General features: G+C 39.8%; 1 protein-coding gene across 1 annotated transcript; it reads right to left on the minus strand.

The window, feature by feature from the left end:
- Positions 1 to 840: 840 nt before the first annotated feature.
- Positions 841 to 26,678, minus strand: EPHX4 (epoxide hydrolase 4). Its single transcript, XM_073357085.1, has 7 exons — positions 25,725 to 26,678; positions 20,453 to 20,538; positions 17,050 to 17,207; positions 14,801 to 14,929; positions 10,917 to 11,020; positions 6,777 to 6,925; positions 841 to 1,803 (listed from the first exon to the last, which is right to left on the minus strand). The coding sequence occupies exons 1-7, from the start codon at positions 25,965 to 25,967 to the stop codon at positions 1,569 to 1,571; spliced, it is 1,104 nt and encodes a 367-aa protein (XP_073213186.1). The 5' UTR covers positions 25,968 to 26,678; the 3' UTR covers positions 841 to 1,568.
- Between the last annotated feature and the right edge of the window lie 728 nt (positions 26,679 to 27,406).

A 27,406-nucleotide genomic window follows, 5' to 3' on the forward strand; every position in this document is an offset into this window, starting at 1 on the left:
CTACTGTGGCTAAGTACTCTATTTATTTGGACACTTGTGCCTAGAAGGTGTCAGGTGTCAATGCCTTTTGCAGCTGAGAAGGAAAGAGTTTATAATAGCAGACAAGAAGCTTTGTCAGCTATGTGGTGGGTTGAGGGAGCATGAAAACTGGGAGGAGTATTGTGTTTGTCAGTGGGAAGAAGGGAACACAGATTTGTGCCACAGAGGGTTTGAGAGGTAGGAGAGCTTGAATAGAACTCGTGGGGGCCAATTTCCATCCATCTCATTGCAGGGATGCAGTTCCACTGCAGGGACAGAGCAACCTTTTCCTGGAATAGAGTGCTGTTTCCCTCATTTTTTAGAGAAATTGGCAGCATCTTTTTCTCACAATATGGGCTAAGAAAGTGCTCTTTCTCTAAAATGAGAGTGAAGGTGGAGGGTCTTCACTCTGAAAAGAGGGTCTTGAACAAGGAGCTGTACGGGGAGGTGACTCCAACTTCTCTCTTCTAATGCTGGACTCTCCCATTTCAAGCCTTCTCTTCTCCGTTGCTAGCAACCTACATCCTGTTGTTCTCTTTGACCTCCCCATGCCTAGTGAAATCCATCCTCAAACAACTACTCTCCTCTGGGTTATCACTTATTGAGTCTCTCTCCTCCCCTATGCACAGGGACCTGGCAACATTTCTTGGATCCAAGAATGATAATTGCCAGCATGGAAGGATGAATGCTGAATGGCTTTATTTGCTAGAAATTTCAACAATGATAGGATGAGCAAGGCTGCACAATAATAATGGACATTACTTTTCAAAACTGCTATTCAGCTTTAGTAACAAATCTCTCTGTAAAGAGTCAGGTAGAGGGTACAATTTAAATTACATTTTATTAGATAGAAGTGGATTTGATACATAAATCATGAATATATAGCTCTTCATTTCCCATTCTTCTTGTCCAGATACGTTACATGTGGACCGATCCCTATTTTTCAATTAAGAAGAAAATATACCACATAAAACAACTGTAATTTCACAATACAACAAGGTATGTGTGATATATCACTTGAAGACCACAGATTTGCCCAGAAATTTGTTTTCTTTAGACTGATACAGTAAAATGTAAACAATAAAATACTTGGTAACTTTTGTAATGGTACAATACAGTAAAAAAAAAAATTCAACTGGTTGAATGAAAACTGATAGTCCAGCTGATACCTGACTTCCTTTTCATATGGCAGCCTGCCATTGTTTCATTATAAGTTTGTGAAAGGCACCATATATTACAAGTGTAAAGCAAGTGAGAAACCAGAACCAAGTAACTTTCCATGATTTCCTTACTGTACAAATACATACATTTTAAGGCAGGTGTTTTTATGTGCAAAATACAAGAATACAGGTAAAACCAATGTTAACATTATATGTTCTCACACTATCTTCTTTTAGTAATAACATCGGTGTCAATACGTACAGTACATTGAAAACACTTTTCCCTAACAGAGCCCAAATTAGAAGGTAGGCTGGAAATATGGTCCTGCTAATAATTAGTTTTTTAAATGTAAGAGCTTTTATGTAGACCTTTAAAACATGTAGAAAAAGTCACTCTCTTTTTCTTATTGTCTCTTCTTTTAGAAAGGTCCATATCAACTTGTTAACTATGTCAGGTTGATCCTGCTGGAGCCAGTGACTGGCTTCAGACAAAATAGTTAATCTGAAATGATTTTTAACATAAATTCGAGTAGTTTCTGCCATCTCAACTTCCATAAATGCATCTCTTTCTCCCCATAACAACAAGGTAGGCATGGTGACCTCATGGTGCTGCAGAGGTAGGCAACTTTAAAAACAAAATACAAGTTTAATTGTTTTTTTAAAATCTTCATGACAAAATATCAGTCAATTTAACTTTCCAGTTCAAAATACATCACAGATTAGTTGCATGGTTTCCAGGATCCAACCTATTCACTATATTACCAAGACATTACTAATTATCACCAAAGCTCTCTAACTGATCTCATGTCAGCAACATCTTCCAAGGGTATCTTTATTCTAACACAGAATTTACCATAGTCCAAATCCTGCAGTTGCTTTTTCAGACAAAACCTCATTGAAGCAAAACTGAGGGTCGATACATTTGGGCCTCATTTGTTATAAAAAGAGAAATTAACATTGTCATTTTTTCAACTTGTACGTTGGTATGAAAAATAACTTTGTGCAGATTTATATAATAGGTTATTGACTCTGCAGCAGATATTTGCAAATAATTTCTAAGTGGCCTTTGCTTTATGTGATCTATCTTGAACTGTAACTCTATTGTAAAAATGTCTTTGAGTGCATAAGAAATTAGCAGAAGGAAATAACATAGGGAGAGGTCAGATCCTCGGTCCAATTAAGTTATCTTTGCACTAGTTCTCTGGAGCAATGCAGATTTAAACGCTGCAGATCTGTCTGGTAGAGGACTCCCCAGCATGGAAGTGTATACAGGTGGCGTAGAGATGAACAACTCTTTTCCTGGCACCCAGCATGGGAGTGCTGCCAGGAAAAAAGAAGTGTGACTGGTAGGCCCTTGCATTCCAGCAATCCATGGATGCTTGAACTGCTGCTTGGAACTGCTGAGAATCTGGCTCTAGAGCTGTGTCTGTGAATGTTTTGTGTCACATTTCCCCTTTGAGTCTTCAATGCCCTGTCACAAACTGCTCCATTTTAATGTGTGTTTGTTCCAGTGATTCTGGAGAAGATTAAAAAGGATATTTTCTTTCTTGCATTTGAATAGTGTCCCCCTTTGATCTACTGATCAGGGGCTCAGTAACATCAATAAAAGAGAATCTAAGCCTAACATAGTCAGAATCTTACATGCTGATGAATTTTCCTATATTGGTGAATGCTGTGTCAAGTTTAAAATGATGCCAGTAGACTATCATTTAATTCCTTTTAACTGTTTTTCATAAACACCGTGTAAGATGACCAATCTATTCAGTCTCCTAGACTTACTGAAAACTGAATGTACAGTACAACTATAAGTAAAATATTTATGGAGAAAAACTTTCAATTGAATATTAGTCTCTGAAATGCTGAATGTAGCCAGTCACATTCAAACAGACCTGCAGAATGCATAAAGACATTCAAAAGACAACAGAATTCACAGTACAAAGGGGTACAGTCTCTTTTTGAAGCAGTGGGAGTTAAATACATAAATCTCTATGCACCGAGAGAAGAATATTACCCAAAATTTGCATAGCATTGAGTAAAAGCTGCTTAGATCCTCAACATCAGAACTCAGGGCTTTGGAAGAATTTCTGAGGGGCTTGCAGGGGGAAAGATTTTGAGACACTTTGTTAACACATTGAAAAAGAGACTTCAAAAAGAAACATGGCTAAGGGTTTCATAACATTTAAATGACTCACTTAAACTTGCATAAAATTATAATTAAAATATTTCTTTATATAACTGACTTTATATTAAAGTAAATATTTTAGAAATAAAATCTTTCTGAACATTTGAAGTAGTTAATATGATTTTTACTGATATTTATTAATAGATCTATAAGTTACAGGACTAAGTTGTGACAGATAGTAGACAGATGTGAGATAATTGCTTGAATGTAAGCCTTATTAACCCATCAGAAGTTATTTCAAATAATCCATTTTCAAATAGATGCTAAACAGCCCATCCATGTTTAAGTTTAAACTGTTTTATAAATCTTAGTGGCATATTGCAATACAGATTAACTGCAGTTGCTCAAAACAGCCACCAAGGTACACTGACATTTAATCAGTTAATAACAATGATGTAATGTGATTATTTAAAAGCAGCAGAATATTTGAAATAATTTTATTTAGACAAGCTTGTATGAGCAATTAGCATGGGGTGGAAGGTTAGGAGTTTCTTCATTTATTTCATTCTCTTTAATCAATATATTACTCTTGCACCCAGTTAGGACAATGGATATTTTGGAGATTTGATTAGTCATAGACAATTCTGAACTCAAGAAACCAGAATATTGCTCAATAAGATAATGATGTCTATGAACCATGTTGTGTTATTTCTTTTGTATGTGAAATTCAGTATGTAGCATTGTGCCTCAAGGTACCAAATAGAAAATAGTTTCTTTTAACAAGGATTAACGTGCAGATTTGCAATCTAGAACATCTAGGTCACAAGGTACAATCCACTGTGATTAGTGAAGATGAAAGTCTTTAGAATCTGAATGCTGTTCAGTGCCTTATGTGCAATAAAGTGATGGTTTCAATCCAGTTCCTGGTGAACAGGTATTCATATCCAACAATATCCTACCATCACAATTGGTATTCTTACAGACAGCTTCACACAGGCAAGAACTGAATGGGTCCCAAGACTGATCTAATCCTTTAGTTCTAATGGTGCTGATGCACTGGGGGACTTAATCCCCTATTATATATTATTAAAGGAAGACCAGGGACAGAGTAGGCCCATTACTCAATCAGGAGGAAAAGGCAGAAACAGAAAATGCAGCAATGGCTTCAGTGTTAAATGCCTTTTTTGTTTCAGTTTTCACCAAAAAGGTTAGCAGTAATCAGACAACTAACATAGTGAACATCAGTGTAAGTGGGGTAGGATCTGAGGCTAAAATAGGGAAAGAACAAGTTAGACAAATTAGGTGTCTTCAAGTCAGCATAGCCTGATTAACTACATCCTAGAATACTTAAAGAACTGGCTGAAGAGATCTCTGAGCCATTAGCAATTATCTTTAAGAACTCATGGAGGACAGGAGAGATCCCAGAGGGCTGAAAAAGGGCAAATATAATACTTATCTATAAAAAAGGAATAAAGACAGCCCCAGGAATTATAAATCAGTCATTATCCAAAAATAATGGAGCAAATAATCAGTCAGTTTGCAAGTGTCTGAAAGATAATAAGATGACAAATCATGTCAAACCAACCTTATATCCTTTGACAGGGTAACAAGACTTGTGAATGGGGGAAAGCAGTAGATGTGATATACTGCAACTTTAGTAAGGCTTTTGTTACAGTCTGACATGACCTTCTCATAAGCAAACTACGGAAATACAGCCTAGATGAACCTACTATAAGGTGGGTGCACAACTAGTTGGAAAGCCATACTCAGAAAGTTGTTGTCAATGATTCACAGTCAAGATGGAAGGGCATATCAGGTGGAGTCCCAAAAAGATCTGTCCTGGGTCTAGTTTTGTTCAATATGCTCATAAATGATGATGACATAGAGAGTACACTTATAAAGTATGTGGATGATATCAAGATGGGTGGGATTTCAAGTGCTTTGGAGAACAGGATTAGAATACAAAAGAATCTTGACAAACTGGATAAATTGTTTGAAATAAACAGGATGAAATTCAATAAGGACAAATGCAAAGTACACTTGGGAAGGAATAACCAACTGCACAAATACAAAATGGGAAATGACTTCCTAGGAAGGAGTACTGCAGAAAGAAGACCTGGGGTTATAGTGAATCACAAACTAAATACGAGTCAACAGAGTAATAATGTTGCAAAAAAAGCAAACATCATTCTAGGATACTGTGATAAATGAAGGTGTGGGGAGGGTAGCTCCTTTTAATGGACACCCAGAGATCAGTTAAGTAGTTCTAGGTATGATCTGATGATTTATGATCATATCTGGCTTAAAGCTGCTTACAGGATTGCTGCTCTGTCCCTCCAGTCCAGAGAGAACAACGGAGAGACAAAGGGAAAGTTTCTTTCCCAATTTTAAAAAGTTCTACCTTCCCATTGGCTTTTTTGGTCAGGTGCTCACTTCCTTTTCTTTACCTGGGGGACTTTTAACCCTTTACAGGTAAAACACGCAGAGAACAGCTACCAAGAGGGATTTTGCAGCTAACTGGCTGGCTGGGTGTCCATTACAGGGAGCTACCCTCCCCTGACTTCATTTATCACAGATGCATTAGCAGGAGTGTTGTAAGCAAGACATGAGAAGTAATTCTTCCACTCTGCTCAGCACTGATAAGGTTTCAACTGGAGTACTGTGTCCAGTTCTGGGCACCACATTTGGACAATGTCCAGAGGAGAGGAACAAAAATGATTAAAGGTCTAGAAAACATGACCTACAAGGAAAGATTAGATTTGTTTAATCTGGAGAAGAGAAGACTGAGCAGGGACACGATAAGAGTCTTCAAGTATGTAAAAGGTTATTATAAAGAGCAGGAGAATAAATTGTTCTCTTCATCCACTGAAGACAGGACAAGAAGTAATGGAAGATTTAGCAAAGGTAAAGCAAAGAAGATTTAGGTTACACATTAGGAAAAACTTGCTAACTATAAGGATAGTTAAGCACTGGAACAAATTACCTAGAGAGGTTGTGGAATCTCCATCAATGGAGGTTTTTAAGAACAGGTTAGACAAACACCTGTCAGAGATGGTCTAGATAGTACTTAGTCCTGCCTCAGTGCAGGGGACTGGACTAGATGACCTATCAAAGTTCCTTCCAGTCCCACATTTGTATGATACTCTGTTTCTATGATATCATTAATATCCTATTTAAAGACTGAATCTTTGATTTGCCATGCCTGTTATTAATGGGAGAGAATGTTTATCAGCTCTAGACATAAAGGTTATCCTCCATAATACGTTGGCAGTTTGATTACATTCTGTGGCCATGCCATGGAATTTAAATTGCATCATACTCTCTGACACTGAATCAGTGTAGTACCTGGTAAAGGACCTTGGTTTGGGAACAGATTTACCTTTTCTCCTGCCCTTGGGGTAATAGATAAAATAATATATTTGGATTCCAAGGATTTGGCTGAGATGTTTTACTTGGTTTATGAACATTAGACTGACCTGAAAATATTTCTGTAGTGGTTAATGGGTCCAGTAAGTGCTCCAGGTTGAGAAAAGATGTAAAGGTAAGCTTCAATGTCCTCTGCTGTTAATCGACAGCCTTTCCTTCCAATTCCAGTAGTCCGACTGGTAAACAAGTTTTTCAGAACCTAGTAAAAAAAAAAAAAGCACCTAAGATGTCTAGACATTGTGGATAGCAAAACAGTGATGATGATATTTTTCCCTTTGAGTAGGAGATATTTGTTTAAAATCCATCTACCTCCTTGTCTGAAGTGTAAGCTACTTTTTTTAGGCAACTATAAATAATGAAGTATAGAACGTTCTTATTCCTGGTGAGGTCTATTTCAGAGTGCTAAAATATATATAAATAAGACAGGTTTCAGAGTAACAGCCGTGTTAGTCTGTATTCGCAAAAAGAAAAGGAGTACTTGTGGCACCTTAGAGACTAACCAATTTATTAGAGCAGCTGTAGCTCACGAAAGCTTATGCTCTAATAAATTGGTTAGTCTCTAAGGTGCCACAAGTACTCCTTTTCTTTTTATAAATAAGACAAAACTCCTTCGCAGTGGGCCCTTATACTGTCATAAGCAAACACAAGCTCTCGACACAGATTTCTACTGTCATAGAAGGAAAACATTTTTAAATGCAACAACTTGATTTAATGTCAAACTCATTGACATTTCTTTTGTTTTTCTTTTGTCTTGTTTTTGGGGTCTGTCTCAACAAGTTATTTAGGCAGCACATTTCACAGGAAAGCATTCCATATTCCAGCCTGTCAGAAGTTCTTGTTTTCAAACAATCAGACTCTTCTTTAGAAACTACTGTTCTGTAAGGGAAGGAAATTAAAATGTCAACATTTTGTATTTGATCTGAGGGAGAAAAGGGCTAACATTTCTAAGAGGATGTTCCATTGACTTTGGTGGATGTTCTACGTGCAGAGAATCTGGCTATTGGCTTAGGGTGTCTATGCAATCGTAGTGTGGGCCTGCAGCACATGTAAGCATACCCACGCTAGCCTTCACTTAGCAATCTCATGCTTTTTTGAGTCTGACTCATGATTTTTGATCTCTTGAGGCTGGCAGTACTGTTATATGCTTCTTTCTATCCACATGTGCATTAGTCTGTTAAATATTAGCCCTAAAATTAGCACTGTCAAGTAATTACAAATTAATTGTGATTAATTGTGCAATTAAAATAATCCCGATTAATCACGTGATTTAAAAAATGTATCACGTGATTAATCTCATTGTTAAACAATAATAGAATACTATTTATATAAATATTTTTGGATGCTTTCCACATTTTCAAATATATTGATGTCAATTGCAACACAGAATATGAAGTGTACAGGGCTCACTTTATTTTTGTTATAAATATTTGCACTGTAAAAATAAAAGAAATAGTATTTTTCAATTAATTTTAAATTTAAATTAATTTTAAAAGTATTAATTAATACAAGTACTGTAGTTTAATCTCTTTATCATAAAAGTTGAACTTACAAATGTAGAATTACGTACAAAAAATAACTGCATTCAAAAATAAAACAATGTAAAACTTTAGAGCCTACATACAAGTCAACTCAGTCCTACTTCTTGTTCAGCCAATTGCTCAGACAAACAAGTTTGTTTACATTTACAGGAGATAATGCTGCCAGCTTCTTGTTTACAATGTCACCTGAAAGTGAGAACAGGTGTTCGACGACACTGGTGTAGCCAGCATTGCAAGATATTTACGTGCCAGATGCGCTAAAGATTCATATTCCCTTCATGCTTCAACCACCATTCCAGAGGACATACGTCCATGCTGACGGGTTCTGCTCGATAACAATCCAAAGCAGTGCAGACCAACGCATGTTCATTTTAATCATCTGATTCAGATGCCACCAGCAGAAGGTTGATTTTCTTTATTCATGTTTCATGTTCTGTATAGCATACGACTATTTAGCATATCTGGCACGTAAATACCGTGCAATGATGGCTACAAAAGTGCCATGTGAACGTCTGTTCTCACTTTCAGGTGACGCTGTAAATAAGAAGGCGGCAGCATTATCTCCTGTTAATGTAAACAAACTTGTTTCTCTTAGCAATTGGCTGAACAAGAAGTAGGACTGAACGGATTTGTAGGCTCTAAAGTTTTACATTGCGAGTGCAGTTATGTAACGAACAAAAAATCTACATTTGTAAGTTACTCTTTCACGATAAAGAGATTGCACTATGATACTGAATTGCACTATGGAAGTGAATTGAAAAATACTATTTCTTTTGTTTATCCTTTGTACAGTGCAAATATTCGTAATAAAAATAACAAAGTGAGTACTAAAAAAGAAAAGGAGTACTTGTGGCACCTTAGAGACTAACCAATTTATTAGAGCATAAGCTTTCGTGAGCTACAGCTCACTTCATCAGATGCATATCGTGGAAACTGCAGCAGACTTTATATATACACAGAGAATATGAACCAATACCTCCTCCCACCCCACTGTCCTGCTGGTAATAGCTTATCTAAAGTGATCATCAGGTGGGCCATTTCCAGCACAAATCCAGGTTTTCTCACCCTCCACCCCCCCACACAAATTCACTCTCCTGCTGGTGATAGCCCATCCAAAGTGACAACTCTTTACACAATGTGCATGACAATCAAGTTGGGCTATTTCCTGCACAAATCCAGGTTCTCTCACATCCCCCCCACCCCCATACACACACAAACTCACTCTCCTGCTGGTAATAGCTCATCCAAACTGACCACTCTTCAAGTTTAAATCCAAGTTAAACCAGAACATCTGGGGAGGGGGGGGTAGGAAAAAACAAGAGGAAACAGACTACCTTGCATAATGACTTAGCCACTCCCAGTCTCTATTTAAGCCTAAATTAATAGTATCCAATTTGCAAATGAATTCCAATTCAGCAGTTTCTCGCTGGAGTCTGGATTTGAAGTTTTTTTGTTTTAAGATAGCGACCTTCATGTCTGTGATCGCGTGACCAGAGAGATTGAAGTGTTCTCCGACTGGTTTATGAAGGTTATAATTCTTGACATCTGATTTGTGTCCATTTATTCTTTTACGTAGAGACTGTCCAGTTTGCCCAATGTACATGGCAGAGGGGCATTGCTGGCACATGATGGCATATATCACATTGGTGGATGTGCAGGTGAACGAGCCTCTGATAGCGTGGCTGATGTTATTAGGCCCTGTGATGGGGTCCCCTGAATAGATATGTGGGCACAATTGGCAACGGGCTTTGTTGCAAGGATAAGTTCCTGGGTTAGTGGTTCTGTTGTGTGGTATGTGGTTGTTGGTGAGTATTTGCTTCAGGTTGCGGGGCTGTCTGTAGGCAAGGACTGGCCTGTCTCCCAAGATTTGTGAGAGTGTTGGGTCATCCTTTAGGATAGGTTGTAGATCCTTAATAATGCGTTGGAGGGGTTTTAGTTGGGGGCTGAAGGTGACGGCTAGTGGCGTTCTGTTATTTTCTTTGTTAGGCCTGTCCTGTAGTAGGTAACTTCTGGGAACTCTTCTGGCTCTATCAATCTGTTTCTTTACTTCTGCAGGTGGGTATTGTAGTTGTAAGAAAGCTTGACAGAGATCTTGTAGGTGTTTGTCTCTGTCTGAGGGGTTGGAGCAAATGCGGTTGTATCGCAGAGCTTGGCTGTAGACGATGGATCGTGTGGTGTGGTCAGGGTGAAAGCTGGAGGCATGCAGGTAGGAATAGCGGTCAGTAGGTTTCCGGTATAGGGTGGTGTTTATGTGACCATTGTTTATTAGCACTGTAGTGTCCAGTGAGTACAGTGAGTACTGTACACTTTGTATTTTGTGTTGTAATTGAAATCAATATATTTCAAAATGTGGAAAAACATCCAAAGTATTTAATACATTTCAATTGGTATTCTATTGTTTAACAGTGTGATTAAAACTGTGATTAATTGCAATTAATTTTTTAAACACGATTAATTTTTTGAGTTAATCGTGTGAGTTAACTTCGATTAATAGACAGCCCTACCTAAAATAAAATTCAGAATTACAGTCATGTTTTGCTAGCTATCCTTAATTCTTCCATAACTGTCATACTATCAGAAAGGATCAACATAGGTGGCAGTTTTTCCATCAGTCACACATTAAACATAAAAAAGAGCACTCATTTTGCTTACCTTGAAATCATTTACTGAAAATATGAATTCAGGAAACCAAGGCATTTGGAAAAAGAAGTAGTAACCAGATTTAATCAATTGTGAAGGATGTCGTAGAATGTATTCTGAAACAAAAATGCCCATGAATGAAACCTGATAAAATTACTGTTGATATCACTATTTTTAAAATCAAAGGAATATTTTAAAAGTATTATTTTAGAGAATGCTATGTGACAAGGAATGATTATAGTTTTTAAAGTAAGTATATGAGTATATGTACTGGCCATTAAAATGTAATGAATTCAGTCTTACATTTACAGTATCTTAAGTAGACAGCAAAAGGAAGGCCTGACAAAAATTCAGCAAAAGGGGCTGGACTTGAGGGTTTTGGTATTTTGATCAGTTTAATTAAAATGACCTGTTTTTATTAGTCAAAACTATTTTTAATTGTGCAAAAACAATTCAATAAAGAACATTTTAAATATTTCTCCTTTCACAAATGTGATGCGTAGAGATGCTATAGAATATAGATGATAATCCATTTATGCTTTTAAATATGGCATCAATCCTATTAATGGAAGGATTAAACTTTTGAATAGTCTTCTTTCTTAGCAGGTACAAAAACTGGAACCAAGATACTGTATAGTCACTTCAGTAGCACCCTGAAAGCACACGTAGCAAAGAAAACAATATAACTGAATTTACATTAAGCAGGTGCAGCTCTATGCCTGCAATGAGTTACACGTACAAAGTATAACATTTAAGTAGCAAGTATAGTAGTTAGGTAGAAGTCTAAAGGCTATCATTTATAGATGTAAAATTACACATGCAATTATTTGGAGATGCAAAATTGATCCTACAAAATGGAAGCCGATCTCTGAAAAATCAGTCACAAAAGATGAATAGGGATTGTTCTTTAAAACAAAACTAATTTAACTGCATTTAATAGTTCAAGTCCCAAATAACCTTTTCAAACATTCCTATTTTGTAAATTCTTAAACTGAATCACCTGTTGTGTTTTTCCTTTGACAGGTCATCAACATTGCTGGTCAAGGTCACTTGACTTTTCTGCCCTATAAGACAATGGTAAACTAACATATTTTCAGTATTGCCTGATCTCTCTAAAGTTTTCGTTCAAATATTATAAGTTTACAAGGAGGACAATAGAGATCTGCTCAATATTGGAAAAAGTTAACTCACCATTTTCTAATAGGCAGACTTCAGCACTGATCATAAGTAGTACATCTAGTCCTCTGATGCTGGGACATGTGAATGCGATGGGAAGTCAACCAATCGTGACGTGCAAATTTTGGGGAACTGTCAAAGATCTGTTATTGCTATTACTTAATAAGAAATGATATGCAGTACATGAGTAAGTGATTATAGCAAGCCCAGAGTGGTGTTATAGGGCACAAGCCTGAAAGTCAGGTGACTTCAGCCATGTGAGAAGTGCAATAATTCCTTAGAAATGCATCATTCAGGGTATCTTATTGTTATTCTAAAATGCAATTTATGAATAAAAATGTGAGGAAAAAGTCATACTTTTAATGTACTGGGCATTACAACGATGCTTATGGCTATCAGAATACTTGATTTATAACTTGAATCTTTTTATTCAGTGCACAGTAGAATCTAATTGATTTGTGCCATTGACTGACAAGACCACTGAAAATTAGAGTGGATTATGTGAACTACTAAGCAAGTAGATAAATACACACATCAAAAAGTCTATGGCATCACAAAGTGCATTTTGTTCATACAGAGCCTGGCTCCTGCTCCAACTGGAGTTACTGATGAAACTTCAACTGGCTCCAATGGTACAAGATAAGCCCTTATTTTGGTAAGTGTAGCTTAATTATTCAGTAAAATAATCTTTAGTAAGTTAGGAAGGCTACTCGAGTATATTTTGTAGGAGTAATTGAGTTTTAGGGCTTGGTTCTGATTTCACTTATACTGGTTTTACACCAGTGTTACTTCATTGGCTTAAATTTATTCACACCAAGTGGGATAACAATCAAGCCCTTATTAAGTACTCTTCTGTTAAATATATCTGGAGAAGTGGGGTGAGACCATAAGATATTTAATGAGAAAAAAACAGGTCTGCAATTAAAGAAAAGAAATGTAGTAAGATGCTAGTGGGCATTTTAAAATTGTATGTGCATTTAATGCATGGGAACGTATAAATCAAGTAGCACTGGCTAGAGCCAGACAGATAGCAGATATTCTCTGTGCGTACCTCACCACACAACTCTAAAAATCCACCAAAATCCTTACCTTCAACTCCATGCTATTACAGTCATGGTCCTCTATTAAGCAGACTTGGATGACTGTTTTGTTACAATGTTATGCTGTAGTATAACATCACAAAACTCAATTTCACTTGTTGTCTAAATGAGGATTAGATTGTAGGCGCCTGGTTCTCATGTACATTAAGGCTGCTTTACACAGTGGTGGATTAGCCAAAGGGCCAACAAAGCCCGTGCCCAGGGGCCCCGGCCAATTGGGGGGCCTAGAAAAATGGGCACCCCTGCGCCTTGACCTGGTCTGCCCAGCACTCCTGCCGGGGAGCAGGGTCCAGGTGTGGGGGCTTGCCCTGCTCCCCAGAAGGAGTGCAGGGAGGCATGTGGAGAAAGTTTGCCCCATCCACAAAGGGCTCTGATGGCTCCCAGCCCCTCCACATCAACATGCCCCGGTTCCAAAGAGAAGCTGCAGGTCTCCAATGAGTTTTGCCATCCCACAGAGGGGTCTGAAGAGCCCCAGGGCATCCCTGAATCAGTGTGAACCTGTGCCTTAGGGGCTGGAAGGGTCCAGACATTCCCAGGACCCTCAGGGCTGAAGTGAGTCAATCATGATCATATCTGGGACCCTGAGCGCAGACGTGACTCCTCCCTTTATGCTGCTAGCAGGGCTCTCACAATCCTCTGAGAGGAGGGGCACTATCGAGGCAGCTCCAAAGCACAGGCTAGCATCCGGTGGGGGTTGGGTGGGATGGGACCAAAGGTACGTGTCTTAGAAGAGGAGGGGAAAACTGAGCTGCCACGCACCTGCCCTTGGCCAGCAAAGGGACACCGAGAGCAATGGCCTTTGTCCTCTGTGCAGTTGCGTTATGCCAGGCCATGCCCTGTGTCCTCTGCTCTCTGAGACTGGAGCATGGGCAAATGTCCTTAGGCGGAGGGCGGGGGAAGGGAAATGGAGGGGCTCAGGCAACATGCAATAACCAGGGAAGGGACAAAGCAGCACATCCAAGGGGTAGTGCTGGGTGAGGGGGCCCTCTTCAGAGTGGGCAAGGTCGGGGCGAGGGGCCTTCCCCCCTCCACCTGCTCGGCACTCCTGCCAGGGAGCGGGGGAAGCCCCCACGCCCTGACCCCGCTCTCTGGCAGGAGTGCCGGGTGGGCAGGTGGAGTGGCACAAGGAGCGGTGGGAGGAGTGGCGGAGGGGAGACTGCAGGCGGAAGGTGCGGGGAGGGTCCCCCACTTGCTCTGGCCCAGGGCCCTACAAAATCGTAATCTGCCTCTGGCTTTACGCTTCCGTGGCAATATAATGGGTCATTTTCATCCACCTTAAGGCACCTTTGCACTGCCAGAGCCAAGTAAAGCAGCCTGAGTGTAAATGAGAATCTGGCCATGGTTTTCCAAAGACAAGAAGCCAGTATATCTGCATGCTAGTACCCTCACACATTACTGTAAAATTATGCTTTAATGCAAAATATTTAACAGCTTTGGGTTTCATTTAAATAAGGGACAGATTCTAAGAGGTGCTGAGCACTTGTAATGTTCTTTCACAGCACCCCTAGGTATCCTGGTGTGCAGTGCCTCTCCAGATCTACCCTTAAATAAGCACCAAATCTGCCTGCTCAGTGAAAATGTGAATATTTTGGGTTAATATACAAATATTGTAAAACTCACCTGTAAATACAGAGGGATGAGGGAAATTAACCACAATAAGCTTGGTCACCATTTCCGGATAACAAATAGCAACTAACCAAGCGATCATTCCACCCCAGTCATGGCCAATCAGCATACACTTATTGTACCCTGCCACATAAAGACAGATTTCGACATTTGTTTACTGACAATTATATGAAAATGAGTTATCACATAAAATAATGACAGTTAAACAAAAACAAATGTTCCAACATATTTGCTAACAACACTTCAACTTTTTCATTTTTTCTTAACAAATTATTTACACTGCCATAGTTAAAAATGTGTCAATACTTCCTTTATTAAACATAAAAAAGAGATTAGTGAGTGTTACGCTTGAAATTTTAACAGGTAATTAAAAGTAATGGTTTCCACTGCAAATATAATTTGTCCCCCCTTGTATATGTGACCTAAGTGATCTTACTATATGAGATCATTTCCGTGCCCTAATACCTATGTGCAATGTGGCCAAGCTGGTCACATTGTGTTCAAAATCTCAATTCTGCATCATTGTAACGGTGGGAATTATACTCAGATAGCCACACTTACTGCACACTTAAACAGATAGGGAGGATGGTGTACAGGCTCGGAACACTTCTTTACTTATCCATATTCTCTTTAGGTCGGAATTTCAAAAGTGCTAAGCATTGGCCTAACTATGCTTCCACTAATATCAGTGGGAATTTGACCACTGACTCACCAGGAGCAGAGTTAATTCAAGACTTCTGTGCTTTAGGAAATTCCACCTTTTTAACCCAGACAGACCTACATTGCAAAGCCCCAGTTCCTTACTGGAAATTAAAGCGCTCTATATACATGCCAAGTCAGATGTGTAAAATCCAAATTATTTTGGGTTCTCTGACAGAAAGCAAGCGAGAAATGTCAAGAGTTAAGACAAACACCTTTTATCTACTCTCTGATAAAAATCTCTCCATCCACTTTTGATTTTATCTGACTTTCCAAAATAATTCCTCTCTGGAGCAAGAACAAGCAGGGGAAATTTGAGTCCAAGAGGTTATTTTTTTCTAGGAACTTTTAAGCCCCTGTGAAGCAGGGCTTATAATGAGAGAGCACAATACATCGCAAAGCACAACCATGGCATTACTGAGGAGTTTAATAAAACTAGAGCTGCTTAGAAAACGCAAACAAAGTTTGTGATGTCATGCCCCATTTTTTGAGGGGATTCAAAATTTTCAGACCAGTTCTAAATTCAAACCTGAGGGCTAGATCATCACTTTACAATTTGCCCAGTGTTTCTTACGCTGCCCTGTGTGCAGCTTGTGAGGGATAACGACTCAGAGAGTAGCAATGTGCCTCTGGATCTCCCCACTACTCTGGAGGGGAAGTATCCTATGGTGTCCTTATATCCAGCACAGCTACATTTCCCCCTGAATAGGGGAGACCCAGCAGCTTTAGAGCTTGCTTCCCCTCCCATGCTGCTACCTGTGGTACACATAGCCTATACAAGGACATAAGGAGTACAGTACCTTATGTCCCCTCTTAGTCCCCTTTTCGCAGCTGTGCAAGCTTGGCCATGATTTGGCCTGTACAAGGGAGTACATAAATGAACTGTAAAGCTCAGCTGAATATTGACAACTGAGAATTGGCTATTGTGTTTATGCAGTAACATTTTAGTAAGTTGTTTTCTTTTTATTAACGCTATACAGTCCCTACACTACTGTCACTCAGAGGGTAGAGCATATGCACTTTGCATTGTAGGTACCAGAAAGTCTCACCACGCTGTTTTGGTTTCCATCTTCTAGTAGTGAGGCCCTGTAAGTGCTACTGACGCTTAAAACCCTAATCCTATAATTAGATTCACTAAGTGCAAGGGTAAGTATTAGGTGGAGACTCACTGACTTCAGTGGTTCTCAGCATAAGGCTATAGTACTGGATCCAGCTGTGCTAGCTGATCCCATTGCAGGATGGGGGCATATAAGAGCATCTTTAGGGCTTTTCATTTTTGCATATTCCTTATGCTGACCTAGGCATATTGACTTGAAAACAAAACTTTTCATACTGTTCAAGAATTAGTATGGACTAAAATCCATAAAATAAGTCAGATCTATTTGAATCAAATTTTCTTAGACAATATCGTCAACTAAATGCATATATTAAAATAAAACCAATCACCCTGGAATTTTTTTTAAAATCACAGGATACCTATTTATATTTCTGGAACAAATGAAATAAAATTAACAACTTGGGCAGTTTGGTTTCTGCTAACGCACCTAGAGATTCCAAAATATCCTTTATATCTGTAATTAGGCAATCTAACTTGTAATTGTCCTGGTGAGAAGGAGCATCTGTTTCTCCATAACCTCTCAAATCCAGTGCCACAACTCGATATTCACTTTTAAATTCTCGCAATTGATGGCGCCAAGAATACCTAATAAAGGAGAAAAAAATGTAGTTAAAGGTTACATGGAAGAATACTAGAATTCAGTCAGTAGTACAGCCTCTATAATAGGGTAAAGTTAAATTCTATTGGCTTGATTCTCTGTTATGTATGGCCCCTTTTTGCCATAGCACAGTGGTTCCTTCTGTCTGGTTGGGAATTCCCACTAGAAAGGGAATCTGTAGCGAAGATGAGCTAGCATGAGTAGTTCTACACCACCATCTTCTCGAAGCCCCTAAGATAGGGAGCATAGCTGAGGGAAAGAGGGTATAACCAGACTGTCTCTATGGTCCAGTTATTCATGGCTTCTAGAATGGCTCCTTAGTGCCATAGGTAGCTGGCAAAAATTAGAGCATCCCTGAGACTGCTGTAATTCTGAGGACTCAACAGGCCTCAGAATATGGGATGTGGAGAGCTACTTCTCCTATCATCTTCCTCCTGCACCAGATAGGGCTTGAATGGAGGGCCTCAAATGACAAGATGAACACATCTGGGTTTCTTTGGGGGAGGGGGGAAGGAAGGAACGATAACTCATTCACAATGTAAAGCAAAGGATTAATAAAATATGTTACAAGTTAATTTGATCAACTGATATTCTATGGTTTATCATCTGTGCTATATTAATCTGTGTGTCCTTATTCAGTCACTCTAAACTCTCCCAGAACAATGAAGATTAACAGCTGTCAGGGCGTCAGTACCGTACATGGTATTTTACTGCTTGTGTTTCTATGGAGAATAAAGACAGAAATTACTTACTTTAAATTACTTAGAGTGAGGAAGAGTTTAATAAGCATCCAGAGAAAGATTTGGATTATTCTTGGGTTTAGAAATAATAGATTATAACTGGATAAAAATGGTATAAAGATAATAAAAGACTGTGGGCCTTGTCCTGCAAGGTGCTACCTACCCTTCAACTCTTAATGAAATCAATTTAAATTGAGCATACCCAACACCTTCTAGGAGGTGCTCAGAACCTGGAAGGATTTGGCACTATATTATAGTATCATTCAAGGAAATATGAAAAATGTTATGATCATTTTAACCACAGATAATATAACATGGACCCCTGCTTGCTAACTTTTACTATTAGCCCTACTGCAAAGATCTCAAATAAACAACATAAATGAAGCATTTGGGAGGTCAAATAGCATGAGAGAGAGGTGTAGAATTCTGCCAGACTCCAAGTAGCATTTTATTTCAGATCCTTATGCCTTCTGCTTTGGGGGTAATGCTAACCAATCAGGGATTTTGAACACATCATGGTCAACATTACATTGTTCCTGGATTAATCAAAGAAAATGTTATTACTGTAAACACAACACCCATCACAGTTCCATCTGGGTGCCCTATGTTAATGCAAATAAATATAAGATTTAATAAATACAGGTTTCTATAAATGACTTTTATTTTTAAAAAATCAATATGCACTGCCCAGTAAGTCGAGTTTACCATGGTAACTATAGGGGCTATCACAAATACCTCATTAAAGTGAAACAACATGACACAGTAAATATTTTCTTTTTTAATGACATACCACCTTTATATCTCCATACCCTTCTGTCATGATGGTCCATCAATCAGTTAAAGGCTTAATGAACAGATAGGTCTTGCACAGCACCCTGATGGTTGCCAAACTGTAGCCTTAGCAGACCACCAAGAGAAGCAGATCCCAGAGGCATGGGCTATCCAGTAAAAGTATCCTGTCATCAGCCTCTGTGTTCAATATGTATCACTGATCTTTTCATACAACACTTTTTTATCATGCCTAAAGTATTTATCTAGTGAAACCACTGCTTTGCAGGAAGGATTTTGAAACGTTGGTAAATACCTTTGTTTTTGCAAGGCTGAATAATTGGAGCTATTTGGGGTTTTTCTGGTCATGTTATTTCTGGAAGGCAGTTTATACAAAATTCAGCAGCTCACACACATCCTTACAGGCATTCAGCTGTCTGAATTTTTTACACTAATTTTAAAATTTTTATATTAGTTTCCCATAAGATTTTGTACTGATGTAAAAAAATGTGCATATAAGGGATTTAATGGCAGTGGTGCATTATATATTTGACTGACCTTTTGTCAATATACACCCTCAGTTGCTCACTGAGGTCAGCACTGACTGGTTATTTCGTGTGTCCTAGTAATAACCTTGAGACATTGGAAGCTAGAGGATTTTGCAATTAAGCTTCATAATAGTGGAAGTTACTTCCATTCCTGTTACTATCCAAAAAGTACAGGTTTACTGCTGCTTTATACTACTCATATTGTTATTCTTTTATCTCATGCTTTCAAAACAAAATCTCAGTTCATACATAAAATTCTGCATAGATTCAGTAACAAGCCAACCATAATATTTTAGCATGCATATTTTATCTCATCCATTACTTTATTGTTGTCTTCTCTAAAAACAGCAGATATAAGCTATGTTACTGGTGTTAACAATGACCTATATAGCAGTTTTCTTATTCAATATCCCATTCCATTTGAGTAGTCAGACAATACACAGAATGTTGCGAAAGGCATGACCTGCAATGATTTTAGCTTGTTAAATCTGGCAATCACAGCCTAAATGATACGGCCAAAATGTTAGAAACTTGGTCCTTTCATCATTACAAATAAACACTTTAGGTTTTGTTTACTTTTGATCCGCCAGGCTTCTTCATGGGCCTGCAGATGTAATAACTTTAATGGAGCCTTTTTCCGTTAGTGACACCTAAAAGTAGTTAAGCTACACAAAAGACTCTAGGCCTTTAAAAACTGTACATTTCCCTCCCTGTATTTCTTACAATATATAGTATGCTACGCCATTATTTATTAATAAATATACTGAATATTTTTTTCACTTAAAAGTCTGCCTGGGTTTTTGTGCTAGTGCCCATCACCAGGACGTCCGAACACCGGAATACTCATTCTAAATGTTTATGCTTTGTCAACCCTGAAATGTACTAGAACAGAGTAAATGGCTCTCCTGATAGTTTGATGAAAAGTGTATACACATGAAGAAATATTTCCTGAACTAGAATGGAAAGAGGTATTTTGGGTTAGATGAACACCTCGAGATTATTTTGTGGATGGTACAATTGGAAAAAATGAATGCATGCTCAGTTGTAGTGGTTTGTTCAGTCTTAAAACTTACCATTACTGGGATATTTGAACATAGTTATGGAGAATAGCAGAGTGGATTTAAAGGATATATAAACTATGTCTGTAGTGAAATGAGAACAAGTGGGGAGTTTTACCAGAACTCTGGAAAGCCATGAAGCAGCAGCATGAGTGGTTTACCCCGCTCTCCAGCAGCTACATAGTGGAATCTTAATCCTGAATCCTGGAAGGGAAAGAAAAAAAAGTATTGTGATCTGATTGCTGCCCAGTACTGCTGCAATGAGGATCTGAGTATTAATAGGATTTTCAAAGGTATTCAAAAAGATGAATTTAGTGGTTAACATAAGTGCCAAATTGACAGTCCTGGAAATTGAAGTCTTCTCTATCTTCACAGATCAGTGATGTATGGGCAGTGGTAGTACAAGCTTACCAACTATTCTGGAAGGATCTCCTCTAGCAGGTGACAAGGTCGTTCAGTTTCTATGCCTGTACAGTTATGTGACTCTGCTAAGATTTCCAACAAGAGCACCAACTGGTGTGATGCCCAGGTAACTACATACTAGGTAACTAGGAACTATCACCCATTCAGTTCACACAGAACACCAAACAACCACTAGATACAATGTATTTTAGTCCATGCCAAGAATACTTTATATCTGCTGTACAGCTTGTGAGTTAGATGATGCTATTCTCAGATATTTAAAATTATATCACATTGAAAACAGGTATAGAGTTGACGGACCTCTGGGTTTTTTTAAAATAAAAGTTCATCAAAATTAATTAAGGTAGTTAAAAATTGTATATTTTTGATGTGCCACAAGGTTTAAAACACGCTTATTTTTATTTTAAAAAGTTGAAGTCCATTAAGGCTTTTCTCAGAGAGATTGGAAAAGAAGGTCTATTAATGTGACTGTTTCACCTACCTCGTCTTTATTTACTGAAATTGGCTGGAGCCATAAGCCCCCTGAGAATTTTTATGATTGTGAAAATTACCAATAGGCAAGGTGTTTATTGTCAGTAGGCTAGAAGCTGAGTCAGTGTAAACTGACATAGCTCTATTTAAATTAATGGAGCTCTGCTGAGATACATCAACTGAAGGTTAGACTGAGTAGACTTTAAATGGGCTGAAATGATGGCCAAATAGATTTGATGGTTCCTGCCTCCCTAACGAAGAAAACTTAATGCTCAGCCATGGACTTGAGAGCGATCCAAAAGGTTACAGGTATAAAGCTGACTAGTATACTCTGAATATTGCCTGTGAGGCTGTACGTTGTCTTCACACAGAAAACAGTGTTATGGTAGATCTGAGGAGATACTGCTGGTGAAGACCTTCCTGAGACAAGGGGATATGGGACTTGGGAAAGAGTTGGCTTGTGAAGCATTAGTCCGTTGGTTTGGGTTTCACATAAGGAGAGATTGTACTTCTTTATAGATGTAACAGAATGTACTGCCTCCTCTCTACAACCTGATCAATTAATGCTTTTGCCTGTGGATCAAGGGCTGATGTACTCTCCATGATGGTGAAAGTACAGTAGCCAGAACTTCCTGGCTGTATCTGCTTGAACTTCCTTGAGCTGCCCCCGATACTGCAAATGCATCAACTTATATCTTGGGACCAGGGTTCTAGAAGGGAAATATTTTTTTCCTCTTTTTCATACTCATTTTGGATTTTATGAAGAATTTGGGCCTGATTCTTCCCAAGCGCACCCCCCCCCCCCGCATTACAACAGTTTTACACACTGTAACTCCAGTGAAGACAGAAAATTAATTCACAAAAGTTTAGAAGCATCAAATTCAATGAGCAGTATTCAGGAATTATTTGTGACATTATCTATACATTATAGGGCTGTCAAGAGATTAAAAAAAATTAATCATGATTAAAAAATTTAATTACGATTAATCACACTGTTAAACAGTAATAGAATACCATTTATTTAAATATTATTGGATGTTTTCTACATTTTCAAATATATTGATTTCAATTACAATACAGAATACAAAGTGTACAGTGCTCATTTTATTTTTGATTATAAGTAATTGCACTGTAAAAAACAAAAGAAATAGTATTTTTCAATTCGCCTCATACAAGTACTGTAGTGCAATCTCTTTGTTGTGAAAGTGCAACTTACAGATGTAGATTTTTTTGTTACATAACTGAACTCAGAAACAAAACAATGTAAAACTTCAGAGCCTACAAGTCCACTCAGTCCTACTTCTTGACCAGCCAATTGCTCAGACAAACAAGTTAGTTTACATTTGCAGGATATAATGCTGACCGCTTCTTGTTTACAATGTCACCTGAAAGTAAAAAAAGGTGTTTGCATGGCACCATTGTAGTCGGCATTGCAAGATATTTACGTACTAAGGATTCATATGTCCCTTTATGTTTCAACCACCATTCCAGAGGACGTGTCCATGCTGGTGACGGGTTCTGCTTGATAACGATCCAAAGCAGTGTGCAGCGACACATGTTCATTTTCATCATCTGAGCCAGATTCCACGGGCAGAAGGTTGATTTTCTTTTTTGGTGGTTCAGGTTCTGTAGTTTCCCCATCGGGGTGTTGCTCTTTTAAGATTTTTGAAAGCATGCTCCACACTTGGTCCCTCTCAGATTTTAGAAGGCACTTCAGATTCTTAAATCTTGGGTCAAGTGCTGTAGCTATCTTTAGAAATTTCACATTGGTGTCTTCTTTGCATTTTGTCAAATCTGCAGTGAAAGTGTTCTTAAAGCAAACAACATGTGCTGGGTCATCATCCAAGACTGCTATAATGTGAAATATATGGCAGAATGCGGGTAAAACAGAGCAAAGGACATACAATTGTCCCCCAAAGACTTCAGTCACAAATTTGATTAACGCATTATGTTTTTTTTTAAACAAGCGTCATCAGCATGGAAGCATGTCCTCTGGAATGGTGGCCGAAGCATGAAGGGGCATATGAATCCTTAGTGCATCTAGCACGTAAATATCTTGCGACGCCAGCTACAAAAGTGCTATGCAAATACCTGTTCTCACTTTCTGGTGACATTGTAAATAAGAAGAGGGCAGCTTTATCTCATGTAAATGTAAACAAACTTGTTTGTCTTAGCCCTTGGCTGAACAAGAAGTAGGACTGAATGGACTTGTAGGCTCTGAAGTTTTACATTGTTTTGTTCTTGAGTGCAGTTATGTAACAAAAAAAAAATCTACATTTGTAAGTTGCACTTTCACGACAAAGAGATTGCACTACAGTATTTGTATGAGGCGAATTGAAAAATGCTATTTCTTTTGTCATTGTTGCAGTTTAAATATTTGTAATTAAAAATAATATATACTTTGTATTCTGTTTTGTATTTGAAATCAATAGATACAAAAATATTTAATAAATTTAAATTGGTATTCTGTTGTTTAACAGTGCAATTAAAATGGCAATTAATTGCGATTAATTTTTTTAATCATGATTAATTTTTTTGAGTTAATCACATGAGTTAACTGTGATTAATCGACAGCCCTAATTTTAAAGTCTCTAATGACCTCTTCCTGGTCATATCTCAGGGCATCTATTCCCTCATCATCACCTGTGATATCGTCTGAGCCACATTTGACCCCATACCCATTTGTACTTCTCAAAAATCATGTCCTCTTTTGGTTTTTATGATTCCTTTCTCTCCTTGTTATCCTCCTGCCGCTCTTCAATGTCTTGTTTAGTGGGTCCTCCTCCTTTCCTCTCTTTCAGTGGGTGACCCATAGGACTTTGTCCTCAAACTCCTCATCCCTTTCTATCTCTCTCTGTGTATATATCTATCACCTCAAACAATATCTCATCCACTCACACACCTTCAATCGTCATCTGTATGCTGACGACTCATAAATTTACCTTTCTTCTCCTGACCTCTGTTCCTCCATCCAAAACTACCTTGTCTCCCTGAAATTATCTCATGGATGTCCAGGCAGCTGTTTAAACTCAATATGCCCCAAACTGAGCTTCTCATCTAACTTCTCGAGCCCTCTCTTCTCCCCACTTTTTCTGTGACTGTTGACATCATCATCTGCACAGTCATCCAAGCTGTAACTGGAGCATCATCTTCAAACTTCACATCCAGGCTGTGTTGAAATGTCATTCCTTTTTTAAAAACATTTCAAGATCCAGACTTTCATCTTTGCTGTTTTACTTGGGACACGTAAGCACTACTCTAGTACTGATCACAACAAAAATACACTTTGCCTTCTATTACTGATGGAAAAGATGTTTCATATTTCTTGAGAGAAATGGGTGTTCTGGATATAGTCAATGATTTCATTTATGCCCAAAATGTTTGGGGGGGGGGATGTTGTATATGGGTATAAAGCCTGAGATCCTCTCTCCCACTAGGCTAGTGGCAAAGGACAATGATAGCCCAGCAACTGAACAGGCCTTGCCATCCTGGTGGGGCATAATCAGTCGATTTCACTCAGTTCTATTCTCACCTGGCACCAGTTTGAGTGCTCAAGCTCCTGGTAAAGTGGAGAAACAACTTGATCATCTGACAGTGGTCTTGTCTCTGGAATCCTCACCAGTGCACATACAGAGTGCATGCTTTATACTGTGTTAAGCATCTATACAGTATGCATGATTCATCACACCAGGCAACCCTGGGAGGGCTGACAGAACATGCACGTAGGAGCAGCTTGGAAAGAAGAGTGATTAGTGCCACCTTGAATTTTCCCTGATTGTCTAATTCTAGTGTTCCATGACTTTCTGAAAGTAATGACCAGAGGTTGAGTAAGTTCATTTGTTAATTCCCTCAAAAACTCTGAGACACATCACCTGGCTCAGCTGATTTGCATACACACTGGTTATTTTCATCAAGTTTCCTGTCCCCCATCAGTAGCTGTAGCTAGGTTACACTTTATTGAACAGAGCTCGTTCCACTCAGGTCAAACGGATCAGCCCGCGAACGAAGGTGACCTGCAAGGATTCTGTGTGCTTTGCACAGGAAAATTCAGCTCTGTCTTTAAGACAACAAATAAACGGAAGCAGAGTGAAACAATTCCGACCAAAGACCTGACATGCACACAGTGTGACTGTTTCACAATGGATGACGGTTTGCAAACCCCATCTTCGTGATGCGCGTAGAACGGGTTCTCAAAGCCACTACACGGTAAGCTCTAAAACGAAGAGATAACCAAGACCCTTCCCTTTCGTTTGAATGAACCAAACACACTCAGTGCGGCTTCCCCTTCAGCACCAACCCAAGAAACAAACGGCGCTACAGCAGATCTTCAGAGAGAACAGAAGGGGAAATGCAAGAGGCCAGCCAGTCCCCACCCCGCACCCTCGGGTTTTGCAAGCAAAGAGAGCGAGTCGCCTGTTATTTATGTTGAGCGGCAGCCAGGTTACCCCCTCGCACCCCCATATTGAGTGATTAGCGCAGAAACCAACAGCCTTTACCTTAATTCTCACGTAGCAGTGGGTGCCCAAGGAGGGATCACTGAGGCAGGCTGGAGGATTCTCCCGGATGACCCGCTGGAAGGTCTTGCCTGGGCTCCTTCCGATGCGCCACAAAAGTTTCAGCAGCTCTATGCAGGCGCAGGCTGCGCAGTAGCTATACACCAGCGCCCAGAAGAGCAGAGCCCTGACCGCCACCATGAACCCGCCCGGGAGCCACGGTAAACAACCAGCGGGGCTCGCCATTAGGCGGCGGCTGCTCCTCTCGATCCTCCCTCCCCGGCAGCGTCAGGGGATGGGCTCCGCGGCAGGGAGCGCAGCGCGGCACCAGGCAGGAGCCGCCGCCGGCAGCCGCGTGAGCGGGGCCGGAGCCCAGCCCAGGAGAGGCCGGCACGTCTGCCTCACGCCAGCGGCAGGGAGCCGGCCAGCAGCAGCCGGCGTGACCGACAGCAGCCGGGCGGGGCAGCCCCCCTGCTCCCAGCACCACGCGGGGGGGCAGGCACAGGGTCCTCGGCTCCCTCCGCTTCCCTCCCGGCCCCTTCGCCCCCGCCCAACGGCGGGAATGGCGCAGAGGGCCTCCCCGCAGCCCCCGGCTCCAAGGCAGGTCAGCCGCAAGCAGCCCCGTGCGCTGCGCACCTACCTTGGCAGAGGTAGCCCGACCCCCCGCTCCTGTGCCCCAGCCGGGCGCCGTCAGCCCAGCGTGCAGCCCCAGGCTCGCCCGGGTCAGCCTAGGGTGTTATAGCCCCCGAACCAGGGGGCAGCTCCGCCCCGAGTCCCCAGGCTGGGCTTGGGGGGACTCAGCCAGCCCAGGGCGGCCTCGAAGAGCAACCTCGCTCGTCACCTACTGTGAGCGTCTCCCCCCCCACGCTCCTTTGGAGGTAGGAAAAATATCCTCGCTGCTCAGCTGGGGAGCTGCGACATTACCTGACCTTAGCTAGGTCCCTCAGAAAGTCAGTGGCAGAGTTGGGAATTAAATCTACTCGTACTCTCCCTCCCGGTGCCGTGTTTTAACTGCAGCCCTACCCTTCATCGCCCTTGGTTTACCACTCCATGCGCAAGGCCCCGTGTGTAACAGGAGTACACAGAAGCACAGGTTACTGCATCAGGGTGCACTGGTTTTTAAATTGTTTAGGAGGGTTAAGAATTTACGTTTTCATTAAAATGTTAAATGCCCAAATCATATGTATGATCCATAAACTGATGTGGTGATGTAAGCTTAAGGGTGCAGCCAAATAATGGATCTTAATTCATCTGAATGGGGTATTAAACCGGGCTGCTCTTAATTCATCTGAATGGGGTATTAAACCTGAAGTCAAACAGTAGCTACTCTGTTCGATAGAGGCAGTTAGACAGTAGATCTATCATGGCAGAGTAGATATCAGCTCCCTACCTGAGAGTGTGATTTGCTAGAGCAGAGGCAGATAGAGGCTATAAGGAGGCACAAGCAGACAGCTAGAAGGTAGGAAGTTCTAAATTGTAATTGGGATTTTGCAACCCCTTTGATTTATGTACATATTAGCAAGTCCTTTTCCCCTCTAGTTGTACTATTTTAGTATAACTGCAATCATATTCTGATCCTGATTTGGGCTGCTACATATTGGGTACTTTAAAAAAAAAACAACCAGAACAGTATTTTAAAGGTTAAGAGACAGATTGATCAGATGCATACAACCATTTTAGTTCCA

Source organism: Lepidochelys kempii, chromosome 8 (genome assembly GCF_965140265.1).
Source record: "Lepidochelys kempii isolate rLepKem1 chromosome 8, rLepKem1.hap2, whole genome shotgun sequence".
In the NCBI taxonomy this organism is placed as follows: domain Eukaryota; kingdom Metazoa; phylum Chordata; order Testudines; family Cheloniidae; genus Lepidochelys; species Lepidochelys kempii.

Excerpts from the sequence above, each read along its gene's own strand:
- EPHX4 (XM_073357085.1), bottom strand. The coding sequence starts at position 25,967 with ATGGCGAGCCCCGCTGGTTGTTTACCGTGGCTCCCGGGCGGGTTCATG. Across the intron at positions 14,930-17,049 it reads GGATATTTTGGAATCTCTAG|GGTACAATAAGTGTATGCTG; the intron begins GTGCGTTAGCAG and ends TTTATGTGGCAG. Across the intron at positions 1,804-6,776 it reads CACTACAGAAATATTTTCAG|TTGCCTACCTCTGCAGCACC; the intron begins GTCAGTCTAATG and ends TTGTTTTTAAAG.